General features: G+C 44.6%; 1 protein-coding gene across 3 annotated transcripts in view; it reads left to right on the forward strand.

The window, feature by feature from the left end:
• The window catches only part of LOC110510444 (lipoma-preferred partner homolog), a 436,781-nt gene that overhangs the window by 290,205 nt on the left and 124,960 nt on the right, over positions 1-21,616 (forward strand). For all 3 annotated transcript variants that reach the window (XM_090236480.1, XM_090236479.1, XM_090236478.1), the window contains one exon: positions 3,691-3,784. In XM_090236480.1, coding sequence (XP_090092606.1) covers positions 3,691-3,784 — 94 coding nt within the window. The remainder of the gene's footprint in view (positions 1-3,690; positions 3,785-21,616) is intronic.

Raw genomic sequence — 21,616 nt, forward strand, 5'->3', positions numbered from 1 at the left:
CCATGGTGCTGAAGTGAGCCCACCTGTTCTTCTGTGCTGAGGTGGGTGGTTCTGTCCATGGTGCTGAAGTGAGCCCACCTATTATTCTGTGCTGAGGTGGGTGCCACTGTCCATGGTGCTGAAGTGAGCCCACCTGTTCTTCTGTGCTGAGGTGGGTGGTTCTGTCCATGGTGCTGAAGTGAGCCCACCTGTTCTTCTGTGCTGAGGTGGGTGGTTCTGTCCATGGTGCTGAAGTGAGCCCACCTATTCTTCTGTGCTGAGGTGGGTGCCGCTGTCCATGGTGCTGAAGTGAGCCCACCTATTATTCTGTGCTGAGGTGGGTGCCGCTGTCCATGGTGCTGAAGTGAGCCCACCTGTTCTTCTGTGCTGAGGTGGGTGGTTCTGTCCATGGTGCTGAAGTGAGCCCACCTGTTCTTCTGTGCTGAGGTGGGTGGTTCTGTCCATGGTGCTGAAGTGAGCCCACCTGTTCTTCTGTGCTGAGGTGGGTGGTTCTGTCCATGGTGCTGAAGTGAGCCCACCTATTCTTCTGTGCTGAGGTGGGTGGTTCTGTCCATGGTTCTGCACTGGGAGTCCTTCAGCCACACTTCTGGCCATGCCTCTCACGTTGCCACTGGTACACTACATGCCCAGAAGTATGTGGGCACCTGCTCGTCGAACATCTCATTCCCAAAATCATTGGCATTAATATGGAGTTGTTCCCCTCCTTTGCTCCTCCACTCTTCTGGGAAGGCTTTTCCACTAGATGTTGGAACATTGCTGCAGGAACTTGGTTCCATTTAGCCACGTGAGCATTAGTGAGGTTGGTCACTGATGTTGGGCGATTATACCTGTTTCTCAGTCAGCGTTCCAATTCATTCTCCAAACCCAGATGGTGAACTGTGATTCTTCATTGCATAGAACTCGTTTCCACTGCTCCAGAGTCCAATGGCGGCGAGCTTTACACCTCTCCAGCCTATGCTTGGCATTGCGCATGGTGATCTTAGGCTTGTGTGTGGCTGCTCGGCCATGGAAACCCGTTTCATGAAGCTCACGACCAACAGTTCTTGTGCTGACGTTGCTTCCAGAGGCAGTTTGGAACTGAATAGTGAGTGTTGCAACTGAGGACAGAGGATTTTTACACCCTACGTGCTTAACCTCTCTGGGATATGTGCGCTAACGTCCCACCAGGCCAAAAGCCAGCAAAAATGTAGAGCGCCAAATTCAAATAAATTATTATAAAAATCTACCTTTCATTAAATCACACATGCAAGACGGCAAATTAAAGCTACACTTGTTGTGAATCCAGCCAAAGTGTCAGATTTCAATATATATGGTTTGTCTCTGGGTTTCGCCTGCTAAATAAGTTCTGTTATACTCACAGACATGATTCAAACAGTTTTACTGAGAGTGTGTCAGAGTGTTTTCTATCCAAATCTACTCATAATATGCATATCTTATCTTCTGGGGATGAGTGGCAGGCAGTTGAATTTGGGCATGTATTTCATCCGGGCGTGAAAATACTGCCCCCTGTCACCAAGAAGTTAAGCACTCGGTGATCCCGTTCGTATAATTTAGGTTAAGTTTTGAGGCAATTTTCTGGGGAATTTTTTAACTGGGCACCTTCAACTGTCGTGAGAAGGAAGGGGCAACAAGTGAAAACCATTCAAATAATGACACTCCCGTTCTGTTTGTGACATTAAGATTCTAACAACGACAGTGTGTTATATAGACGTTATATAGACGTATTTATTAAAAGTCAAGGATGGTGGGGGGGGGGGGGGGGGGGGGGGCATGACTTAAAAAATGTCAGAGTAATAAAAAATAATAACTAATGAGCAATCCAAATGACTCCTTTAGCGGTTCTAGTGTTAACACTGCTAATCTAACCCACACATCAAACCAAAGGGGATTAAATCCTCCCATTATGAAAAACTTGTTTCTGACATTAAACGTGTTCCTTATCCGTACCCTGCTGTCTCACGCAGCCTCTCCCTGCCAGGCAGTTTAAAGCACCTTGTTAGGGCTTTCTTTTTTGACGGCAGAGAATAATTTCTCGCTTGAATAAAAGAGAGAAATTGCTTCCCTGCATGCTTCACGATTGCTTCACTGTTTTTATTCCACTATTAAACAGCAATAATATAAGCTTGTGAGATCTATTTGCTGGTGAGACGTTTATGTGATATTTCTAAGTTCAGTATAAGTGTAATACAACAGCTGAGGGACAGCCCAGTTGAACACACGAGGGACAGCCCAGTTGAACACACGAGGGACAGCCAGCTGAACACACGAGGGACAGCCAGTTGAACACACGAGGGACAGCCAGTTGAACACACGAGGGACAGCCCAGTTGAACACACGAGGGACAGCCCAGTTGAACACACGAGGGACAGCCCAGTTGAACACACGAGGGACAGCCCAGTTGAACACACGAGGGACAGCCCAGTTGAACACACAAGGGACAGCCCAGTTGAACACACGAGGGACAGCCCAGTTGAACACACGAGGGACAGCCCAGTTGAACACACGAGGGACAGCCCAGTTGAACACACAAGGGACAGCCCAGTTGAACACACGAGGGACAGCCAGTTGAAGACACGAGGGACAGCCAGTTGAACACACGAGGGACAGCCCAGTTGAACACACGAGGGACAGCTAGTTGAACAGCCCAGTTGGTCACACGAGGGACAGCCCAGTTGAACACACGAGGGGCAGCTAGTTGAACACACGAGGGACAGCCCAGTTGAACACACGAGGGATAGCTAGTTGAACAGCCCAGTTGGTCACACGACGGACAGCCCAGTTGAACACACGAGGGACAGCCCAGTTGAACACACGAGGGGCAGCTAGTTGAACACACGAGGGACAGCCAGTTGAACACACGAGGGACAGCCAGTTGAACACACGAGGGACAGCCAGTTGAACACACGAGGGACAGCCCAGTTGAACACATGAGGGACAGCCCAGTTGAACACACGAGGGACAGCCCAGTTGAACACACGAGGGACAGCCCAGTTGAACACACGAGGGACAGCTAGTTGAACAGCCCAGTTGGTCACACGAGGGACAGCCCAGTTGAACACACGAGGGGCAGCTAGTTGAACACACGAGGGACAGCCCAGTTGAACACACGAGGGACAGCTAGTTGAACAGCCCAGTTGGTCACACAAGGGACAGCCCAGTTTAACACACGAGGGACAGCCCAGTTGAACACACGAGGGGCAGCTAGTTGAACACACGAGGGACAGCCCAGTTGAACACACGAGGGACAGCTAGTTGAACAGCCCAGTTGGTCACACGAGGGACAGCCCAGTTGAACACACGAGGGACATCCCAGTTGAACACACGAGGGGCAGCTAGTTGAACACACGAGGGACAGCCCAGTTGAACACACGAGGGACAGCCAGTGGCCCTTTCACACTCACACACACAAACACACACAAACACAGATTGCAGGCTGCTGAGGGTGACCACAATCTGCTCAGTCACCATCTGCTGCTCTCCAGTGATTTAATAAGAACATGATATTTGCCTAAACGCTCATAAAAGACCTGTAGACTAACAGCTGTCTAATGGTCCTAAATGACTACAGATGAGACATGATGGAGACATGGTCAAATGTTCATCAATCTTGGACAGAGAGTCACTCTTTAATGCCAGCCTGACTGTGGCAGACTGTGTGTATGATCAACGAATCCATGTGTTGTGTTGCAGGCTCCCAGCGGTGCCAGGCCTGAGGAAGAACTGGAGCGTCTCACCAAGAAGATGCTGTATGACATGGAAAACCCTCCGGCTGAAGAGTACTTTGGTGAGACAGAACTTTACAGTGCAGTAATCATATCATTACCTACGGTGAACGCCATTATAGGGGTCGATCCCTCCAAAAATAGTGCTTTTTTTGGTCTCTTTGATAGGTTCAGTAGATATATTAAATGAAGGCTAATTTATTAATATAGACCACATGGAGAACTCAAGAAGTCACATTTTTAATATGAAAAGACTTGCTAAAAGTGCTTAAAGTCAGCATTTTGACATTTTGTCCCTCCGTGCTCCCTGTAGGAAGATGTGAACCCACTAAACATCTGTAAAGACCTAGTTATTTTGTTGCTTTGACAAAGTCAGTTCGGAACATTAAGCATTTATTTCATGTGATTAATGATTCATTTATTTCATGTGATTCATTTATTTCATGTAATTAATGATTCATTTATTTCATGTGATTAATGGTTCATTTATTTCATGTGATTAGTGATTCATTTATTTCATGTGATTAGTGATTCATTTATTTCATGTGATTAATGATTCATTTATTTCACGTGATTAGTGATTCATTTATTTCATGTGATTAATGATTCATTTATTTCATGTGATTCATTTATTTCATGTGATTAATGATTCATTTATTTCACGTGATTAGTGATTCATTTATTTCACGTGATTCATTTATGTCATGTGATTAATTATTAGTGATTCGTTTACGTCTGTCCCTCATTTTAAGGTCAACCCTGTTACATGAACTGAACTCTCGTTTTAATATGGAGAAATGTTCCCTTTTAAATGATTTTTTTTTCTCCAAAGAAACGTTGAACATCTTAAAGTCAAATCATAGATTAACAGCAGGTGAGCTGGTTCTACTCCTTATGTAAAAGCAGGTGTTCTGGTTCTACTCTTTATGTAAAAGCAGGTGAGCTGGTTCTACTCTTTATGTAAAAGCAGGTGTTCTGGTTCTACTCTTTATGTAAAAGCAGGTGTTCTGGTTCTACTCTTTATGTAAAAGCAGGTGAGCTGGTTCTACTCTTTATGTAAAAGCAGGTGTTCTGGTTCTACTCTTTATGTAAAAGCAGGTGTTCTGGTTCTACTCTTTATGTAAAAGCAGGTGAGCTGGTTCTACTCTCTATGTAAAAGCAGGTGAGCTGGTTCTACTCTTTATGTAAAAGCAGGTGAGCTGGTTCTACTCTTTATGTAAAAGCAGGTGTTCTGGTTCTACTCTATGTAAAAGCAGGTGAGCTGGTTCTACTCTTTATGTAAAAGCAGGTGAGCTGGTTCTACTCTATGTAAAAGCAGGTGAGCTGGTTCTACTCTTTATGTAAAAGCAGGTGAGCTGGTTCTACTCTTTATGTAAAAGCAGGTGAGCTGGTTCTACTCTTTATGTAAAAGCAGGTGAGCTGGTTCTACTCTATGTAAAAGCAGGTGTTCTGGTTCTACTCTATGTAAAAGCAGGTGAGCTGGTTCTACTCTATGTAAAATCAGGTGTTCTGGTTCTACTCTTTATGTAAAAGCAGGTGTTCTGGTTCTACTCTTTATGTAAAAGCAGGTGAGCTGGTTCTACTCTTTATGTAAAAGCAGGTGAGCTGGTTCTACTCTTTATGTAAAAGCAGGTGAGCTGGTTCTACTCTTTATGTAAAAGCAGGTGAGCTGGTTCTACTCCTTATGTAAAAGCAGGTGAGCTGGTTCTACTCTTTATGTAAAAGCAGGTGTTCTGGTTCTACTCTTTATGTAAAAGCAGGTGAGCTGGTTCTACTCTTTATGTAAAAGCAGGTGAGCTGGTTCTACTCTTTATGTAAAAGCAGGTGAGCTGGTTCTACTCTTTATGTAAAAGCAGGTGTTCTGGTTCTACTCTTTATGTAAAAGCAGGTGAGCTGGTTCTACTCTATGTAAAAGCAGGTGAGCTGGTTCTACTCTTTATGTAAAAGCAGGTGAGCTGGTTCTACTCTATGTAAAAGCAGGTGAGCTGGTTCTACTCTATGTAAAAGCAGGTGAGCTGGTTCTACTCTATGTAAAAGCAGGTGAGCTGGTTCTACTCTTTATGTAAAAGCAGGTGAGCTGGTTCTACTCTTTATGTAAAAGCAGGTGAGCTGGTTCTACTCTTTATGTAAAAGCAGGTGTTCTGGTTCTACTCTTTATGTAAAAGCAGGTGAGCTGGTTCTACTCTATGTAAAAGCAGGTGAGCTGGTTCTACTCTTTATGTAAAAGCAGGTGAGCTGGTTCTACTCTTTATGTAAAAGCAGGTGAGCTGGTTCTACTCTTTATGTAAAAGCAGGTGAGCTTGTTCTACTCTATGTAAAAGCAGGTGAGCTGGTTCTACTCTATGTAAAAGCAGGTGAGCTGGTTCTACTCTATGTAAAAGCAGGTGAGCTGGTTCTACTCTTTATGTAAAAGCAGGTGTTCTGGTTCTACTCTTTATGTAAAAGCAGGTGTTCTGGTTCTACTCTTTATGTAAAAGCAGGTGTTCTGGTTCTACTCTTTATGTAAAAGCAGGTGTTCTGGTTCTACTCTTTATGTAAAAGCAGGTGTTCTGGTTCTACTCTTTATGTAAAAGCAGGTGTTCTGGTTCTACTCTTTATGTAAAAGCAGGTGAGCTGGTTCTACTCTTTATGTAAAAGCAGGTGTTCTGGTTCTACTCTTTATGTAAAAGCAGGTGTTCTGGTTCTACTCTTTATGTAAAAGCAGGTGTTCTGGTTCTACTCTTTATGTAAAAGCAGGTGTTCTGGTTCTACTCTTTATGTAAAAGCAGGTGTTCTGGTTCTACTCTTTATGTAAAAGCAGGTGAGCTGGTTCTACTCTTTATGTAAAAGCAGGTGAGCTGGTTCTACTCTTTATGTAAAAGCAGGTGAGCTGGTTCTACTCTTTATGTAAAAGCAGGTGAGCTGGTTCTACTCTTTATGTAAAAGCAGGTGAGCTGGTTCTACTCTCTATGTAAAAGCAGGTGAGCTGGTTCTACTCTTTATGTAAAATCAGGTGTTCTGGTTCTACTCTTTATGTAAAAGCAGGTGTTCTGGTTCTACTCCTTATGTAAAAGCAGGTGAGCTGGTTCTACTCTTTATGTAAAATCAGGTGTTCTGGTTCTACTCTTTATGTAAAAGCAGGTGAGCTGGTTCTACTCTTTATGTAAAAGCAGGTGAGCTGGTTCTACTCTATGTAAAAGCAGGTGAGCTGGTTCTACTCTTTATGTAAAAGCAGGTGAGCTGGTTCTACTCTTTATGTAAAAGCAGGTGAGCTGGTTCTACTCTTTATGTAAAAGCAGGTGAGCTGGTTCTAGTCTTTATGTAAAAGCAGGTGAGCTGGTTCTACTCTTTATGTAAAAGCAGGTGAGCTGGTTCTACTCTATGTAAAAGCAGGTGAGCTGGTTCTACTCTATGTAAAAGCAGGTGAGCTGGTTCTACTCTTTATGTAAAAGCAGGTGAGCTGGTTCTACTCTTTATGTAAAAGCAGGTGTTCTGGTTCTACTCCTTATGTAAAAGCAGGTGAGCTGGTTCTACTCTTTATGTAAAATCAGGTGTTCTGGTTCTACTCTTTATGTAAAAGCAGGTGTTCTGGTTCTACTCTTTATGTAAAAGCAGGTGAGCTGGTTCTACTCTTTATGTAAAAGCAGGTGAGCTGGTTCTACTCTTTATGTAAAAGCAGGTGAGCTGGTTCTACTCTTTATGTAAAAGCAGGTGAGCTGGTTCTACTCTTTATGTAAAAGCAGGTGAGCTGGTTCTACTCTATGTAAAAGCAGGTGAGCTGGTTCTACTCTTTATGTAAAAGCAGGTGAGCTGGTTCTACTCTTTATGTAAAAGCAGGTGAGCTGGTTCTACTCTATGTAAAAGCAGGTGAGCTGGTTCTACTCTATGTAAAAGCAGGTGAGCTGGTTCTACTCTTTATGTAAAAGCAGGTGAGCTGGTTCTACTCTTTATGTAAAAGCAGGTGAGCTGGTTCTACTCTATGTAAAAGCAGGTGAGCTGGTTCTACTCTATGTAAAAGCAGGTGAGCTGGTTCTACTCTTTATGTAAAAGCAGGTGAGCTGGTTCTACTCTTTATGTAAAAGCAGGTGAGCTGGTTCTACTCTTTATGTAAAAGCAGGTGAGCTGGTTCTACTCTTTATGTAAAAGCAGGTGTTCTGGTTCTACTCTTTATGTAAAAGCAGGTGAGCTGGTTCTACTCTATGTAAAAGCAGGTGAGCTGGTTCTACTCTTTATGTAAAAGCAGGTGAGCTGGTTCTACTCTTTATGTAAAAGCAGGTGAGCTGGTTCTACTCTTTATGTAAAAGCAGGTGAGCTGGTTCTACTCTATGTAAAAGCAGGTGAGCTGGTTCTACTCTTTATGTAAAAGCAGGTGAGCTGGTTCTACTCTATGTAAAAGCAGGTGAGCTGGTTCTACTCTTTATGTAAAAGCAGGTGTTCTGGTTCTACTCTTTATGTAAAAGCAGGTGTTCTGGTTCTACTCTTTATGTAAAAGCAGGTGTTCTGGTTCTACTCTTTATGTAAAAGCAGGTGAGCTGGTTCTACTCTTTATGTAAAAGCAGGTGTTCTGGTTCTACTCTTCATGTAAAAGCAGGTGAGCTGGTTCTACTCTTTATGTAAAAGCAGGTGAGCTGGTTCTACTCTTTATGTAAAAGCAGGTGTTCTGGTTCTACTCTTTATGTAAAAGCAGGTGAGCTGGTTCTACTCTATGTAAAAGCAGGTGAGCTGGTTCTACTCTTTATGTAAAAGCAGGTGAGCTGGTTCTACTCTTTATGTAAAAGCAGGTGAGCTGGTTCTACTCTTTATGTAAAAGCAGGTGAGCTGGTTCTAGTCTTTATGTAAAAGCAGGTGAGCTGGTTCTACTCTTTATGTAAAAGCAGGTGAGCTGGTTCTACTCTATGTAAAAGCAGGTGAGCTGGTTCTACTCTATGTAAAAGCAGGTGAGCTGGTTCTACTCTTTATGTAAAAGCAGGTGAGCTGGTTCTACTCTTTATGTAAAAGCAGGTGTTCTGGTTCTACTCCTTATGTAAAAGCAGGTGAGCTGGTTCTACTCTTTATGTAAAATCAGGTGTTCTGGTTCTACTCTTTATGTAAAAGCAGGTGTTCTGGTTCTACTCTTTATGTAAAAGCAGGTGAGCTGGTTCTACTCTTTATGTAAAAGCAGGTGAGCTGGTTCTACTCTTTATGTAAAAGCAGGTGAGCTGGTTCTACTCTTTATGTAAAAGCAGGTGAGCTGGTTCTACTCTTTATGTAAAAGCAGGTGAGCTGGTTCTACTCTATGTAAAAGCAGGTGAGCTGGTTCTACTCTTTATGTAAAAGCAGGTGAGCTGGTTCTACTCTTTATGTAAAAGCAGGTGAGCTGGTTCTACTCTATGTAAAAGCAGGTGAGCTGGTTCTACTCTATGTAAAAGCAGGTGAGCTGGTTCTACTCTTTATGTAAAAGCAGGTGAGCTGGTTCTACTCTTTATGTAAAAGCAGGTGAGCTGGTTCTACTCTATGTAAAAGCAGGTGAGCTGGTTCTACTCTATGTAAAAGCAGGTGAGCTGGTTCTACTCTTTATGTAAAAGCAGGTGAGCTGGTTCTACTCTTTATGTAAAAGCAGGTGAGCTGGTTCTACTCTTTATGTAAAAGCAGGTGAGCTGGTTCTACTCTTTATGTAAAAGCAGGTGAGCTGGTTCTACTCTATGTAAAAGCAGGTGAGCTGGTTCTACTCTTTATGTAAAAGCAGGTGAGCTGGTTCTACTCTTTATGTAAAAGCAGGTGAGCTGGTTCTACTCTATGTAAAAGCAGGTGAGCTGGTTCTACTCTATGTAAAAGCAGGTGAGCTGGTTCTACTCTTTATGTAAAAGCAGGTGAGCTGGTTCTACTCTTTATGTAAAAGCAGGTGAGCTGGTTCTACTCTTTATGTAAAAGCAGGTGAGCTGGTTCTACTCTTTATGTAAAAGCAGGTGTTCTGGTTCTACTCTTTATGTAAAAGCAGGTGAGCTGGTTCTACTCTATGTAAAAGCAGGTGAGCTGGTTCTACTCTTTATGTAAAAGCAGGTGAGCTGGTTCTACTCTTTATGTAAAAGCAGGTGAGCTGGTTCTACTCTTTATGTAAAAGCAGGTGAGCTGGTTCTACTCTATGTAAAAGCAGGTGAGCTGGTTCTACTCTTTATGTAAAAGCAGGTGAGCTGGTTCTACTCTATGTAAAAGCAGGTGAGCTGGTTCTACTCTTTATGTAAAAGCAGGTGTTCTGGTTCTACTCTTTATGTAAAAGCAGGTGTTCTGGTTCTACTCTTTATGTAAAAGCAGGTGTTCTGGTTCTACTCTTTATGTAAAAGCAGGTGAGCTGGTTCTACTCTTTATGTAAAAGCAGGTGTTCTGGTTCTACTCTTCATGTAAAAGCAGGTGAGCTGGTTCTACTCTTTATGTAAAAGCAGGTGAGCTGGTTCTACTCTTTATGTAAAAGCAGGTGTTCTGGTTCTACTCTTTATGTAAAAGCAGGTGAGCTGGTTCTACTCTTTATGTAAAAGCAGGTGAGCTGGTTCTACTCTTTATGTAAAAGCAGGTGAGCTGGTTCTACTCTTTATGTAAAAGCAGGTGAGCTGGTTCTACTCTTTATGTAAAATCAGGTGTTCTGGTTCTACTCTTTATGTAAAAGCAGGTGTTCTGGTTCTACTCTTTATGTAAAAGCAGGTGAGCTGGTTCTACTCTTTATGTAAAAGCAGGTGAGCTGGTTCTACTCTTTATGTAAAAGCAGGTGAGCTGGTTCTACTCTTTATGTAAAAGCAGGTGAGCTGGTTCTACTCTTTATGTAAAAGCAGGTGAGCTGGTTCTACTCTATGTAAAAGCAGGTGAGCTGGTTCTACTCTTTATGTAAAAGCAGGTGAGCTGGTTCTACTCTTTATGTAAAAGCAGGTGAGCTGGTTCTACTCTATGTAAAAGCAGGTGAGCTGGTTCTACTCTATGTAAAAGCAGGTGAGCTGGTTCTACTCTTTATGTAAAAGCAGGTGAGCTGGTTCTACTCTTTATGTAAAAGCAGGTGAGCTGGTTCTACTCTATGTAAAAGCAGGTGAGCTGGTTCTACTCTATGTAAAAGCAGGTGAGCTGGTTCTACTCTTTATGTAAAAGCAGGTGAGCTGGTTCTACTCTTTATGTAAAAGCAGGTGAGCTGGTTCTACTCTTTATGTAAAAGCAGGTGTTCTGGTTCTACTCTTTATGTAAAAGCAGGTGAGCTGGTTCTACTCTATGTAAAAGCAGGTGAGCTGGTTCTACTCTTTATGTAAAATCAGGTGTTCTGGTTCTACTCTTTATGTAAAAGCAGGTGAGCTGGTTCTACTCTTTATGTAAAAGCAGGTGAGCTGGTTCTACTCTTTATGTAAAAGCAGGTGAGCTGGTTCTACTCTATGTAAAAGCAGGTGAGCTGGTTCTACTCTATGTAAAAGCAGGTGAGCTGGTTCTACTCTTTATGTAAAAGCAGGTGTTCTGGTTCTACTCTTTATGTAAAAGCAGGTGTTCTGGTTCTACTCTTTATGTAAAAGCAGGTGTTCTGGTTCTACTCTTTATGTAAAAGCAGGTGTTCTGGTTCTACTCTTTATGTAAAAGCAGGTGTTCTGGTTCTACTCTTTATGTAAAAGCAGGTGTTCTGGTTCTACTCTTTATGTAAAAGCAGGTGTTCTGGTTCTACTCTTCATGTAAAAGCAGGTGAGCTGGTTCTACTCTTTATGTAAAAGCAGGTGAGCTGGTTCTACTCTATGTAAAAGCAGGTGAGCTGGTTCTACTCTTTATGTAAAAGCAGGTGAGCTGGTTCTAGTCTTTATGTAAAAGCAGGTGAGCTGGTTCTACTCTTTATGTAAAAGCAGGTGAGCTGGTTCTACTCTTTATGTAAAAGCAGGTGAGCTGGTTCTACTCTTCATGTAAAAGCAGGTGAGCTGGTTCTACTCTTTATGTAAAAGCAGGTGTTCTGGTTCTACTCTTTATGTAAAAGCAGGTGTTCTGGTTCTAGTCTTTATGTAAAAGCAGGTGAGCTGGTTCTACTCTTTATGTAAAAACAGGTGTTCTGGTTCTACTGTGTTTTGTGGTAGAACACTGAGTGGGTGGGGCAGAACACCTTGTTACCCATAGATAGACAGGTTCTACTAGATAGACAGGCTAGAAATGTTTTAACAATTTCAATGTTTTAGTGCAGCTTGTGTTCAATGCCTCCTCCCTGTTGCACACAACAAGCTTCCATTACCCCTGTCACAAGGACATTTAGGGCTGATTTAACACGGAATTGTCAACCCTGTTACAGTACACCCTGTTACAGTCAACCCTGTTACGGTCCACCCTGTTACGGTCAACCCTGTTACAGACAACCCTGTTACGGTCCACTCTGTTACAGTCCACCCTGTTACAGCCAACCCTGTTACAGTCCACCCTGTTACAGCCAACCCTGTTACAGTCCACCCTGTTACGGTCCACTCTGTTACATTCAACCCTGTTACGGTCCACTCTGTTACAGTCCATTCTGTTACAGTCAACCCTGTTACAGTCCACTCTGTAACGGTCCACCCTGTTACTTTATTTGGCATTAATAGGTACTTACTATAGACATTTTTTCATTAAACATCTTGAGATGGGAAAACTAGTTTATATGAAGTTGAACATGTGCTCTGTTTGACAGAATGTACAAATGATGTGAAAAGAGTAGAACTATTTCGCTCCCTCACTATTTGTCTCTCTTATTATTTATCTCTCTCACTTTCTCCTCACTATTTCTCTCCCTCACTATTTCCCTCCCTCACTATTAATCTCTCTCACTATTCTATCTCACTATTTAGCCCCCTCACTATTTCTCTCTCTCACTATTTCCCTCCCTTACTATTTATCTCTCTCACTATTTCTATCTCACTATTTATCTCCCTCACTATTTATCTCTCTCACTATTTCTATCTCACTATTTATCTCCCTCACTATTTCTCTCTCTCACTATTTCTCTCACTTTCTCTCCCTCACTATTTCTCCCCCTCACTTTTTCTCTCTCTCACTATTTCTCTCTCTCACTTTCTCTCCCTCACTATTTCTCTCTCACTTTCTCTCCCTCACTTTCTCTCTCTCACTTTCTCTCCCTCACTATTTCCCTCCCTCACTATTCATCTCTCTCACTATTTCTATCTCACTATTTAGCTCCCTCACTATTTCTCTTTCTCTCCCTCACTATCACTTTGCATTGTGGGTAGGGTGGGAGGTCTTCTTGACAGAAACCAGTTGTAGTGATCTGGTCATTCTGCAGAAGTCATGAAAACTATATGTTGTGTAAGTTCGAACGTACGGTGTGTGTGAGTGTGTACTTCCTCTCTCCCTCCCTCCTTCCTAATGTTAAGGTCATTATGATGTTCTGTGGTATGGAATGAAACTGCTCAGTTGCAGTTTTAGTGGTCATTTCTTATGCTAGTCACGTACTGTATTTGGGCCCATCGGGGGAAAGAAGCACTAACGTCAATGTACAGTATTTTAGTTAAAGGTATTTAAATCAAAATATCTTTCATCGTGTGCTTTGTGCTAGTAGACCTTGTTCTCCCTCTGTTGTCAGAGGGAATGATGTCCCTCTCCACACTGCCTCCATCACTGCCAGGTCCTGTTCTCTCCCATTCCACCTCTCCCCCTGTTCTCTCCCATTCCACCTCTCCCCCTGTTCTCTCCCATTCTACCTCTCCCCCTGTTCTCTCCATTTCCACCTCTCCCCCTGTTCTCTCCCATTCCACCTCTCCCCCTGTTCTCTCCCATTCTACCTCTCCCCCTGGTCTCTCCCATTCCACCTCTCCCCCTGTTCTCTCCCATTCTACCTCTCCCCCTGTTCTCTCCCATTCTACCTCTCCTCCTGTTCTCTCCCATTCTACCTCTCCCCCTGTTCTCTCCCATTCTACCTCTCCCCCTGTTCTCTCCCATTCTACTTCTCCCCCTGTTCTCTCCCATTCCACCTCTCCCCCTGTTCTCTCCCATTCTACCTCTCCCCCTGTTCTCTCCCATTCTACCTCTCCCCCTGTCCGATTCTAGCTCTCCCCCTGTTCTCTCCCATTCTACCTCTCCCCCTGTTCTCTCCCATTCCACCTCTCCCCCTGTTCTCTCCCATTCCACCTCTCCCCCTGTTCTCTCCCATTCTACCTCTCCTCCTGTTCTCTCCCATTCTACCTCTCCCCCTGTTCTCTCCCATTCTACCTCTCCCCCTGTTCTCTCCCATTCTACCTCTCCCCCTGTTCTCTCCCATTCTACCTCTCCCCCTGTTCTCTCCCATTCTACCTCTCCCCCCTGTTCTCTCCCATTCCACTACTCCCCCTGTTCTCCTCTTCCCCTCTGCCCCCTCCGGCCCTCTCCTCTTCCCCTCTCCCCCCTCCGGCCCTCTCCTCTTCCCCTCTGCCCCCTCAGGCCCTCTCCTATTCCCCTCTGCCCCCCTGGCCCTATGTGCCCCTCCAGCTCTCTCCTGTTCCTACTCTGCCCCTCCAGCTCTCTCCTGTTCCAACTCTGCCCCTCCAGCTCTCTCCTGTTCATACTCTGCCCCTCCAGCTCTCTCCTGTTCATACTCTGCCCCTCCAGCTCTCGCCTGTTCCTACTCTGCCCCTCCAGCTCTCTCCTGTTCCTACTCTGCCCCTCCAGCTCTCTCCTGTTCCTACTCTGCCCCTCCAGCTCTCTCCTGTTTCTACTCTGCCCCTCCAGCTCTCTCCTGTTCCTACTCTGCCCCTACAGCTCTCTCCTGTTCCTACTCTGCCCCTCCAGCTCTCTCCTGTTCCTACTCTGCCCCTCCAGCTCTCTCCTGTTCCCCTCTGCCCCTCCAGCTCTCTCCTGTTCCTACTCTGCCCCTCCAGCTCTCTCCTGTTTCTACTCTGCCTCTCCAGCTCTCTCCTGTTCCTACTCTGCCCCTCCAGCTCTCTCCTGTTTCTACTCTGCCTCTCCAGCTCTCTCCTGTTCCTACTCTGCCCCTCCAGCTCTCTCCTGTTCCTACTCTGCCCCTCCAGCTCTCTCCTGTTCCTACTCTGCCCCTACAGCTCTCTCCTGTTCCTACTCTGCCCCTCCAGCTTTCTCCTGTTCCTACTCTGCCCCTCCAGCTCTCTCCTGTTCCTACTCTGCCTATTCAATAGGTCTCTAATGATCATGCTGAATAGGTCTCTAATTAGCCAGTCAGTCTCTATGATCATGCTGAATAGGTATCTAATTAGCCAGGCAGTCTCTATGATCATGCTGAATAGGTCTCCAATTAGCCAGTCAGTCTCTATGATCATGCTGAATAGGTCTCTAATTAGCCAGTCAGTCTCTATGATCATGCTGAATAGGTCTCTAATTAGCCAGTCAGTCTCTATGATCATGCTGAATAGGTCTCTAATTAGCCACTCAGTCTCTATGGTCATGCTGAATAGGTCTCTAATTAGCCAGTCAGTCTCTATGGTCATGCTGAAAAGGTCTCTAATTAGCCAGTCAGTCTCTATGGTCATGCTGAATAGGTCTCTAATTAGCCAGTCAGTCTCTATAGTTATGCTGAATAGGTCTCTAATTAGCCAGTCAGTCTCTATGGTCATGCTGAATAGGTCTCTAATTAGCCAGTCAGTCTCTGTGGTCCTACTGAATAGGTCTCTAATTAGCCAGTCAGTCTCTATGATCATGCTGAATAGGTCTCTAATTAGCCAGTCAGTCTCTATGATCATGCTGAATAGGTCTCTAATTATCCAGTCAGTCTCTATGGTTATGCTGAATAGGTCTCTAATTAGCCAGTCAGTCTCTATGGTCATGCTGAATAGGTCTCGAATTAGCCAGTCAGTCTCTATGGTCATGCTGAATAGGTCTCTAATTAGCCAGTCAGTCTCTATGGTCATGCTGAAAAGGTCTCTAATTAGCCAGTCAGTCTCTATGGTCATGCTGAATAGGTCTCTAATTAGCCAGTCAGTCTCTATGGTTATGCTGAATAGGTCTCTAATTAGCCAGTCAGTCTCTATGGTCATGCTGAATAGGTCTCTAATTAGCCAGTCAGTCTCTATGGTCCTACTGAATAGGTCTCTAATTAGCCAGTCAGTCTCTATGGTCATGCTGAATAGGTCTCTAATTAGCCAGTCAGTCTCTATGATCATGCTGAAAAGGTATCTAATTAGCCAGTCAGTCTCTATGGTCCTACTGAATAGGTCTCTAATTACTCAGTCAGTCTCTATGATCATGCTGAATAGGTCTCTAATTAGCCAGTCAGTCTCTATGATCATGCTGAATAGGTCTCTAATTAGCCAGTCAGTCTCTATGATCATGCTGAATAGGTCTCTAATTAGCCAGTCAGTCTCTATGGTTATGCTGAATAGGTCTCTAATTAGCCAGTCAGTCTCTATGATCATGCTGAATAGGTCTCTAATTAGCCAGTCAGTCTCTATGATCATGCTGAATAGGTCTCTAATTATCCAGTCAGTCTCTATGGTTATGCTGAATAGGTCTCTAATTAGCCAGTCAGTCTCTATGGTCATGCTGAATAGGTCTCTAATTAGCCAGTCAGTCTCTATGGTCATGAAGCTGTTAAATCAGTCCATAAGTAACCACGTTAATATAATACTGTGACGTGTGAAGGGGTTTTTATTGTCCTGTATGTATATAACCGATATTAAGGGGATGTTAGCTTCACGTTGGCCTTGTCTCACACAGGATAAAGATCTTCATTGGTGAGACATCAGACACAGATCAGGTCGGAAGAGTCCCCTGGCGCAGTTAGGCAGGATGGCCCAGTCACTTTTAATGCCTTTCTATGCAGAGTTGGCCTCCTTTCTGACAAGGGAGCGTGTGTGTGTGTGTGTGTGTGTGTGTGTGTGTGTGTGTGTGTGTGTGTGTGTGTGTGTGTGTGTGTGTGTGCGTGAAGCCTTGCTGCCATACCATGCATGCATACACACTTGCATCTGTTAGCAAACTAAGGCCAGGGGCAGACTGGGACAACAATTCAACCCTGGCATTTCAGCAAACCTTGTCACAACACAACTGATTGGCTCAAACACATTAAGAAGGAAATACATTTGACAAATGAACTTTTAACAAGGCACACCTGTTAATTGAAATGCATTCCAGGTGACTACCTCGTGAAGCTGGTTGAGAGACGGCCAAGCGTGTACAAAGCTGTCATCAAGGCAAAGGGTGGCTACTTTGAAGAATCTCAAATTTAAAATATATTTTTATTTGTTTAAAACGTTGTTTGGTTACTACATGATTCCATATGTGTTATTTCATAGTGTTGATGTCTTCACTATTATTCTATAATGTAGAAACTAGTAAAAATAAAGAAAACCCCTGGAATGAGTAGGTTTGTCCAAACGTTTGACTGGTACTGTATATATATATATATATATATATATATATATATATATATATATAAAAGTTTGGGGTCACTTAGAAATGTCCTTGTTTTTGAAAGAAAAGCACATTTTTTTTGTCCATTAAAATAACATCAAATTGATTAGAAATACATTGTAGACATTGTTCATGTTGTAAATGACTATTGTAGCTGGAAACGGCAGATTTTTAATGGAATATCTACATAGGCGTACAGAGGCCCATTATCAGCAACCATCACTCCTGTGTTCCAATGGCACGTTGTGTTAGCTAATCCAAGTTTATCATTTTAAAAGGCTAATTGATCATTAGAAAACCCTTTTGCAATTACATGTATGTTAGCACAACTGAAAACTGTTGTTCTGAATAAAGAAGCAATAAAACTGGCCTTCTTTAGACTAGTTGAGAATCTGGAGCATCAGCATTTGTGGATTCGATTACAGGCTCAAAATGGCCAGAAACAAAGAACTTTCTTCTGAAACTCATCAGTCTATTCTTGTTCTGAGAAATGAAGGTTTTTCCATACAAGAAATTGCCAAGAAACTGAAGATCTCGTACAACGCTGTGTACTACTCCCTTCACAGGACAGGGCTAACTGTTTCTAACCAGAATAGAAAGAAGAGTGGGAGTCCCCGGTGCACAACTGAGCAAGAGGACAAGTACATTAGAGTGTCTAGTTTGAGAAACAGACGCCTCACAAGTCCTCAACTGACAGCTTCATTAAATAGTACCCTCAAAACACCAGTCTCAACGTCAACAGTGAAGAGGCGACTCCGGGATGCTGGCCTTCTAGGCAGAGTTCCTCTGTCCAGTGTCAACATCAACAGTGAAGAGGTGACTCCGGGATGCTGGCCTTCTAGGCAGAGTTCCTCTGTCCAGTGTCAACATCAACAGTGAAGAGGTGACTCCGGGATGCTGGCCTACTCGGCAGAGTTGCAAAGAAAAAGCCACGTCTCAGACTGGCCAATAAAAATAAAAGATTAATATGGGAAAAAGAACACTGACACTGGACAGAGGAACTCTGAAACTCGGGCCGGCCGCGTCCATTATTATTATTCTTTATATACATTGTTGAGGTCAATTTGGACCAGCCCATCCCATTATTAAGAGATGGTCCGGCCCTTCTGGCATTTGCCAGAATTGCCAGACGGCTAATCCTACCCTGACTAAGGCCTGTGGTCTCCGGGGCTTGCGTCTTGAACGAACAGGGCCACGGGGAAGAGAGGAGTCGCTAACTGGGTCATATCTGATGTGAGGCAGCTGAGTCACACAATCAGAGATAACGTCTGCCTCCACAGCTTACATGCAGGGCTGGGGGAGGGAGGAGGAGAAGAAGGATAGGGAGGGAGGGAGGAGAGCTGTATGGGGACAGGGAGATGGAGGGACGACGAGGAGAGCTGGAGGGAGGCAGAGTGACGAAGAGGAGAGCTGGAGGGAGACAGAGATAGAGGGACGAAGAGGAGAGCTGGAGGGAGGGAGAGCGAGTAAGGAAGGTCAGAAGAGGAGTGAAAGTTAGTATGAACTATGAACTGTGGGACTCATTATAAAGAGATAAACTACTCTCTCTGCTCAATTAACAGAGCCCTCTGGCTCTCTGCTGATTCCCTAATGTACACAAACTGGACTGCAGTGTAGTATAGTGTGGTGTGGTTGTAGTGCGGTGTCTCACACAGCCCCCTTTGCCCTTGTAACAGTTTTGCTTCCGTCCCTCTCCTTGCCCCTACCTGGGCTCGAACCAGGGACCATCTGCACACATCAACAGCCACCCTCGAAGCATCGTTACCCATCGCTCCACAAAAGCTGCAGTCCTTGAAGAGCAAGGGAAACAACTACTTCAAGGTCTCAGAGCGAATGACGCCACCGATTGAAACGCTACTAGCGCGCAGCCCGCTAACTAGCTAGCCATTTGACACCGGTTACACCCTACACTACTTTTCATCAGAGAAATATGGCCCAAAAACAAATAAAGAAACATGTCAAATTAATGACATTTGGGAAGTGGCCTGTGTAGGGCTAGGGGAGAACAGGCCTCAGATCAGAGGGATGCTGTGGAGTGTAGAGCCAGGGCTTGGAGGGCTAGGGGAGAACAGGTCTCAGATCAGAGGGATGCTGTGGAGTGTAGAGCCAGGGCTTGGAGGGCTAGGGGAGAACAGGTCTCAGATCAGAGGGATGCTGTGGAGTGTAGAGCCAGGGCTTGGAGGGCTAGGGGAGAACAGGTCTCAGATCAGAGGGATGCTGTGGAGTGTAGAGCCAGGGCTTGGAGGGCTAGGGGAGAACAGGTCTCAGATCAGAGGGATGCTGTGGAGTGTAGAGCCAGGGCTTGGAGGGATAGGGGAGAACAGGCCTCAGATCAGAGGAGCTCTGTAACTCTGTAATTACAATGAATCTGATTACATTTCACAGCTCTTCTTTGGGAAGGAAGGGCACAAGGGGGAAGAGGGTGAGCGGAGGAGAGAACCCCAGGGCTAATAATTAACTAGATTAATCAGAATGGGACTCTCTGATGATCTCTTTCTCTTCCTCTTCTCTCTCCTTTCTTTCTTTCTTTTTCTCTCTCGCTCTCTCTCTCTCTCTTTCCTACCTGTTCTCTCTCTCTCTCCTCTCTCTTTCTCCCCTTTCTTTCTCTCTCTCTCTCTGTCTTTCTCTATATTTTCTCCTACCTGCTCTCTCTCTCTGTCTTTCCCTCTCTTCCTCCCTACTACTTGCTCTCTCTCTCTCTTTCCCTATCTCCCTCTCTCTCTCTCTTTCTCCTTCCCTATCTCGTTTTCTCTCTCCTTCCCTCCCTCTCTCTTTCTCTATAACAAAGTGTATTGGTGTCGCTACAGTAGCTAATGTCTTTGAGCTCCTAATTTAAATCAGTCTATTGTAGGTTTCTATCGGTCCAGAGGGTTGAATTGAACTAAATTACCATTACAGTGTGTCTCAGTGTTGGAAGGAGGAATGTTTAGCATCAGAGGCTCCAACTCAGACCCCTTCTTTAGTCAGTAATATGATATGTTACATTAAGGTCAGTACTGTTACTGTCAGTAATATATGTTACATTAAGGTCAGTACTGTTACTGTCAGTAATATAATTGGTTACTGTAAGGTCAGTACTGGACAGCAGTACAAAGCTTAATCCACAATTAGGCCAAGGCATGGCTTTAAAATCATCATCCTTCTTACACTTGTCAATCAATGTTGATGGGGAGGGAGGGAGGGAGGGAGGGGGAGGGAGGGAGGGAGGGGGAGGGAGGGAGGGAGGGAGGGAGGGAGAGGGAGGGAGGGAGGGAGGGAGGGGGAGGGAGGGAGGGAGGGAGGGGGGGGGGAGGGAGGGAGGGAGGGAGGGGGGGGGGGAGAGAGAGGAAGGGAGGGAGGAAGGGAGGGAGGGAGGGAGGGAGGGGGGGGAGGGAGGGAGGGGGAGAGAGAGAGAGAGGGAGGGAGGGAGGGAGAGTGAGAGGGAGGGGGGGGGGAGAGAGGGAGGGAGGAGGGAGAGAGAGAGAGAGTGAGAGAGAGGGAGGGGGGGAGAGTGTTTTTCCTGGAAGAGGCAGAGTAGATTGAAACCTTTTCTTTCGATGTCATCATCTGTCATATCTAATCCACTTAGATTCTGCGTAGGTGTTCTGTGTTCTTCTAGCTTCTGTTGGAATCTAAAAGGAAACAGGGAGCCAATCACACGGGCTGAGACCCAAACGGCACTCTATTCCCTTATATGGTGCACTGGTCCTGGTCAAGAGTAGTATCGAATAGGGAGACATGTTGTCTCAACGACAGCTTTGTCCTGGGCTGTAGCTCTGCTACACAATCACTTACACCCTCTGTCTATCTACTGTCACAACTCACTCTCTGTCTATCTACTGTCACAACTCACTCTCTGTCTATCTACTGTCACAACTCACTATCTGTCTATCTACTGTCACAACTCACTCTCTGTCTATCTACTGTCACAACTCACTCTCTGTCTATCTACTGCCACAACTCACTCTCTATCTACTGTCATAACTCATTCTCTGTCTACTGTCACAACTCTCTCTCTCTGTCTATCTACTGCCACAACTCACTCTCTGTCTATCTACTGCCACAACTCACTCTCTATCTACTGTCATAACTCATTCTCTGTCTACTGTCACAACTCTCTCTCTCTGTCTATCTACTGTCACAACTCACTCTCTGTCTACTGTCATAACTCATTCTCTGTCTACTGTCACAACTCTCTCTCTCTGTCTATCTACTGTCACAACTCACTCTCTGTCTACTGTCATAACTCATTCTCTGTCTACTGTCACAACTCTCTCTCTCTGTCTATCTACTGTCACAACTCTCTCTCTCTGTCTATCTACTGTCACAACTCACTCTCTGTCTATCTACTGTCACAACTCACTCTCTGTCTATCTACTGTCACAACTCACTCTCTGTCTATCTACTGCCACAACTCACTCGCTGTCTGTCTACTGTCACAACTCACTCTCTATCTACTGTCACAACTCACTCTCTGTCTATCTACTGTCACAACTCACTCTATATCTACTGTCACAACTCACTCTCTGTCTATTGTCACAACTCACTCTCTATCTATCTATTGTCACAACTCTCTCTCTGTCTACTGTCACAACTCACTCTCTGTCTATCTA

The sequence above is a fragment of the Oncorhynchus mykiss genome, chromosome 5 (genome assembly GCF_057628025.1).
Source record: "Oncorhynchus mykiss isolate SJ-2025 chromosome 5, ASM5762802v1, whole genome shotgun sequence".
Taxonomy (NCBI): domain Eukaryota; kingdom Metazoa; phylum Chordata; class Actinopteri; order Salmoniformes; family Salmonidae; genus Oncorhynchus; species Oncorhynchus mykiss.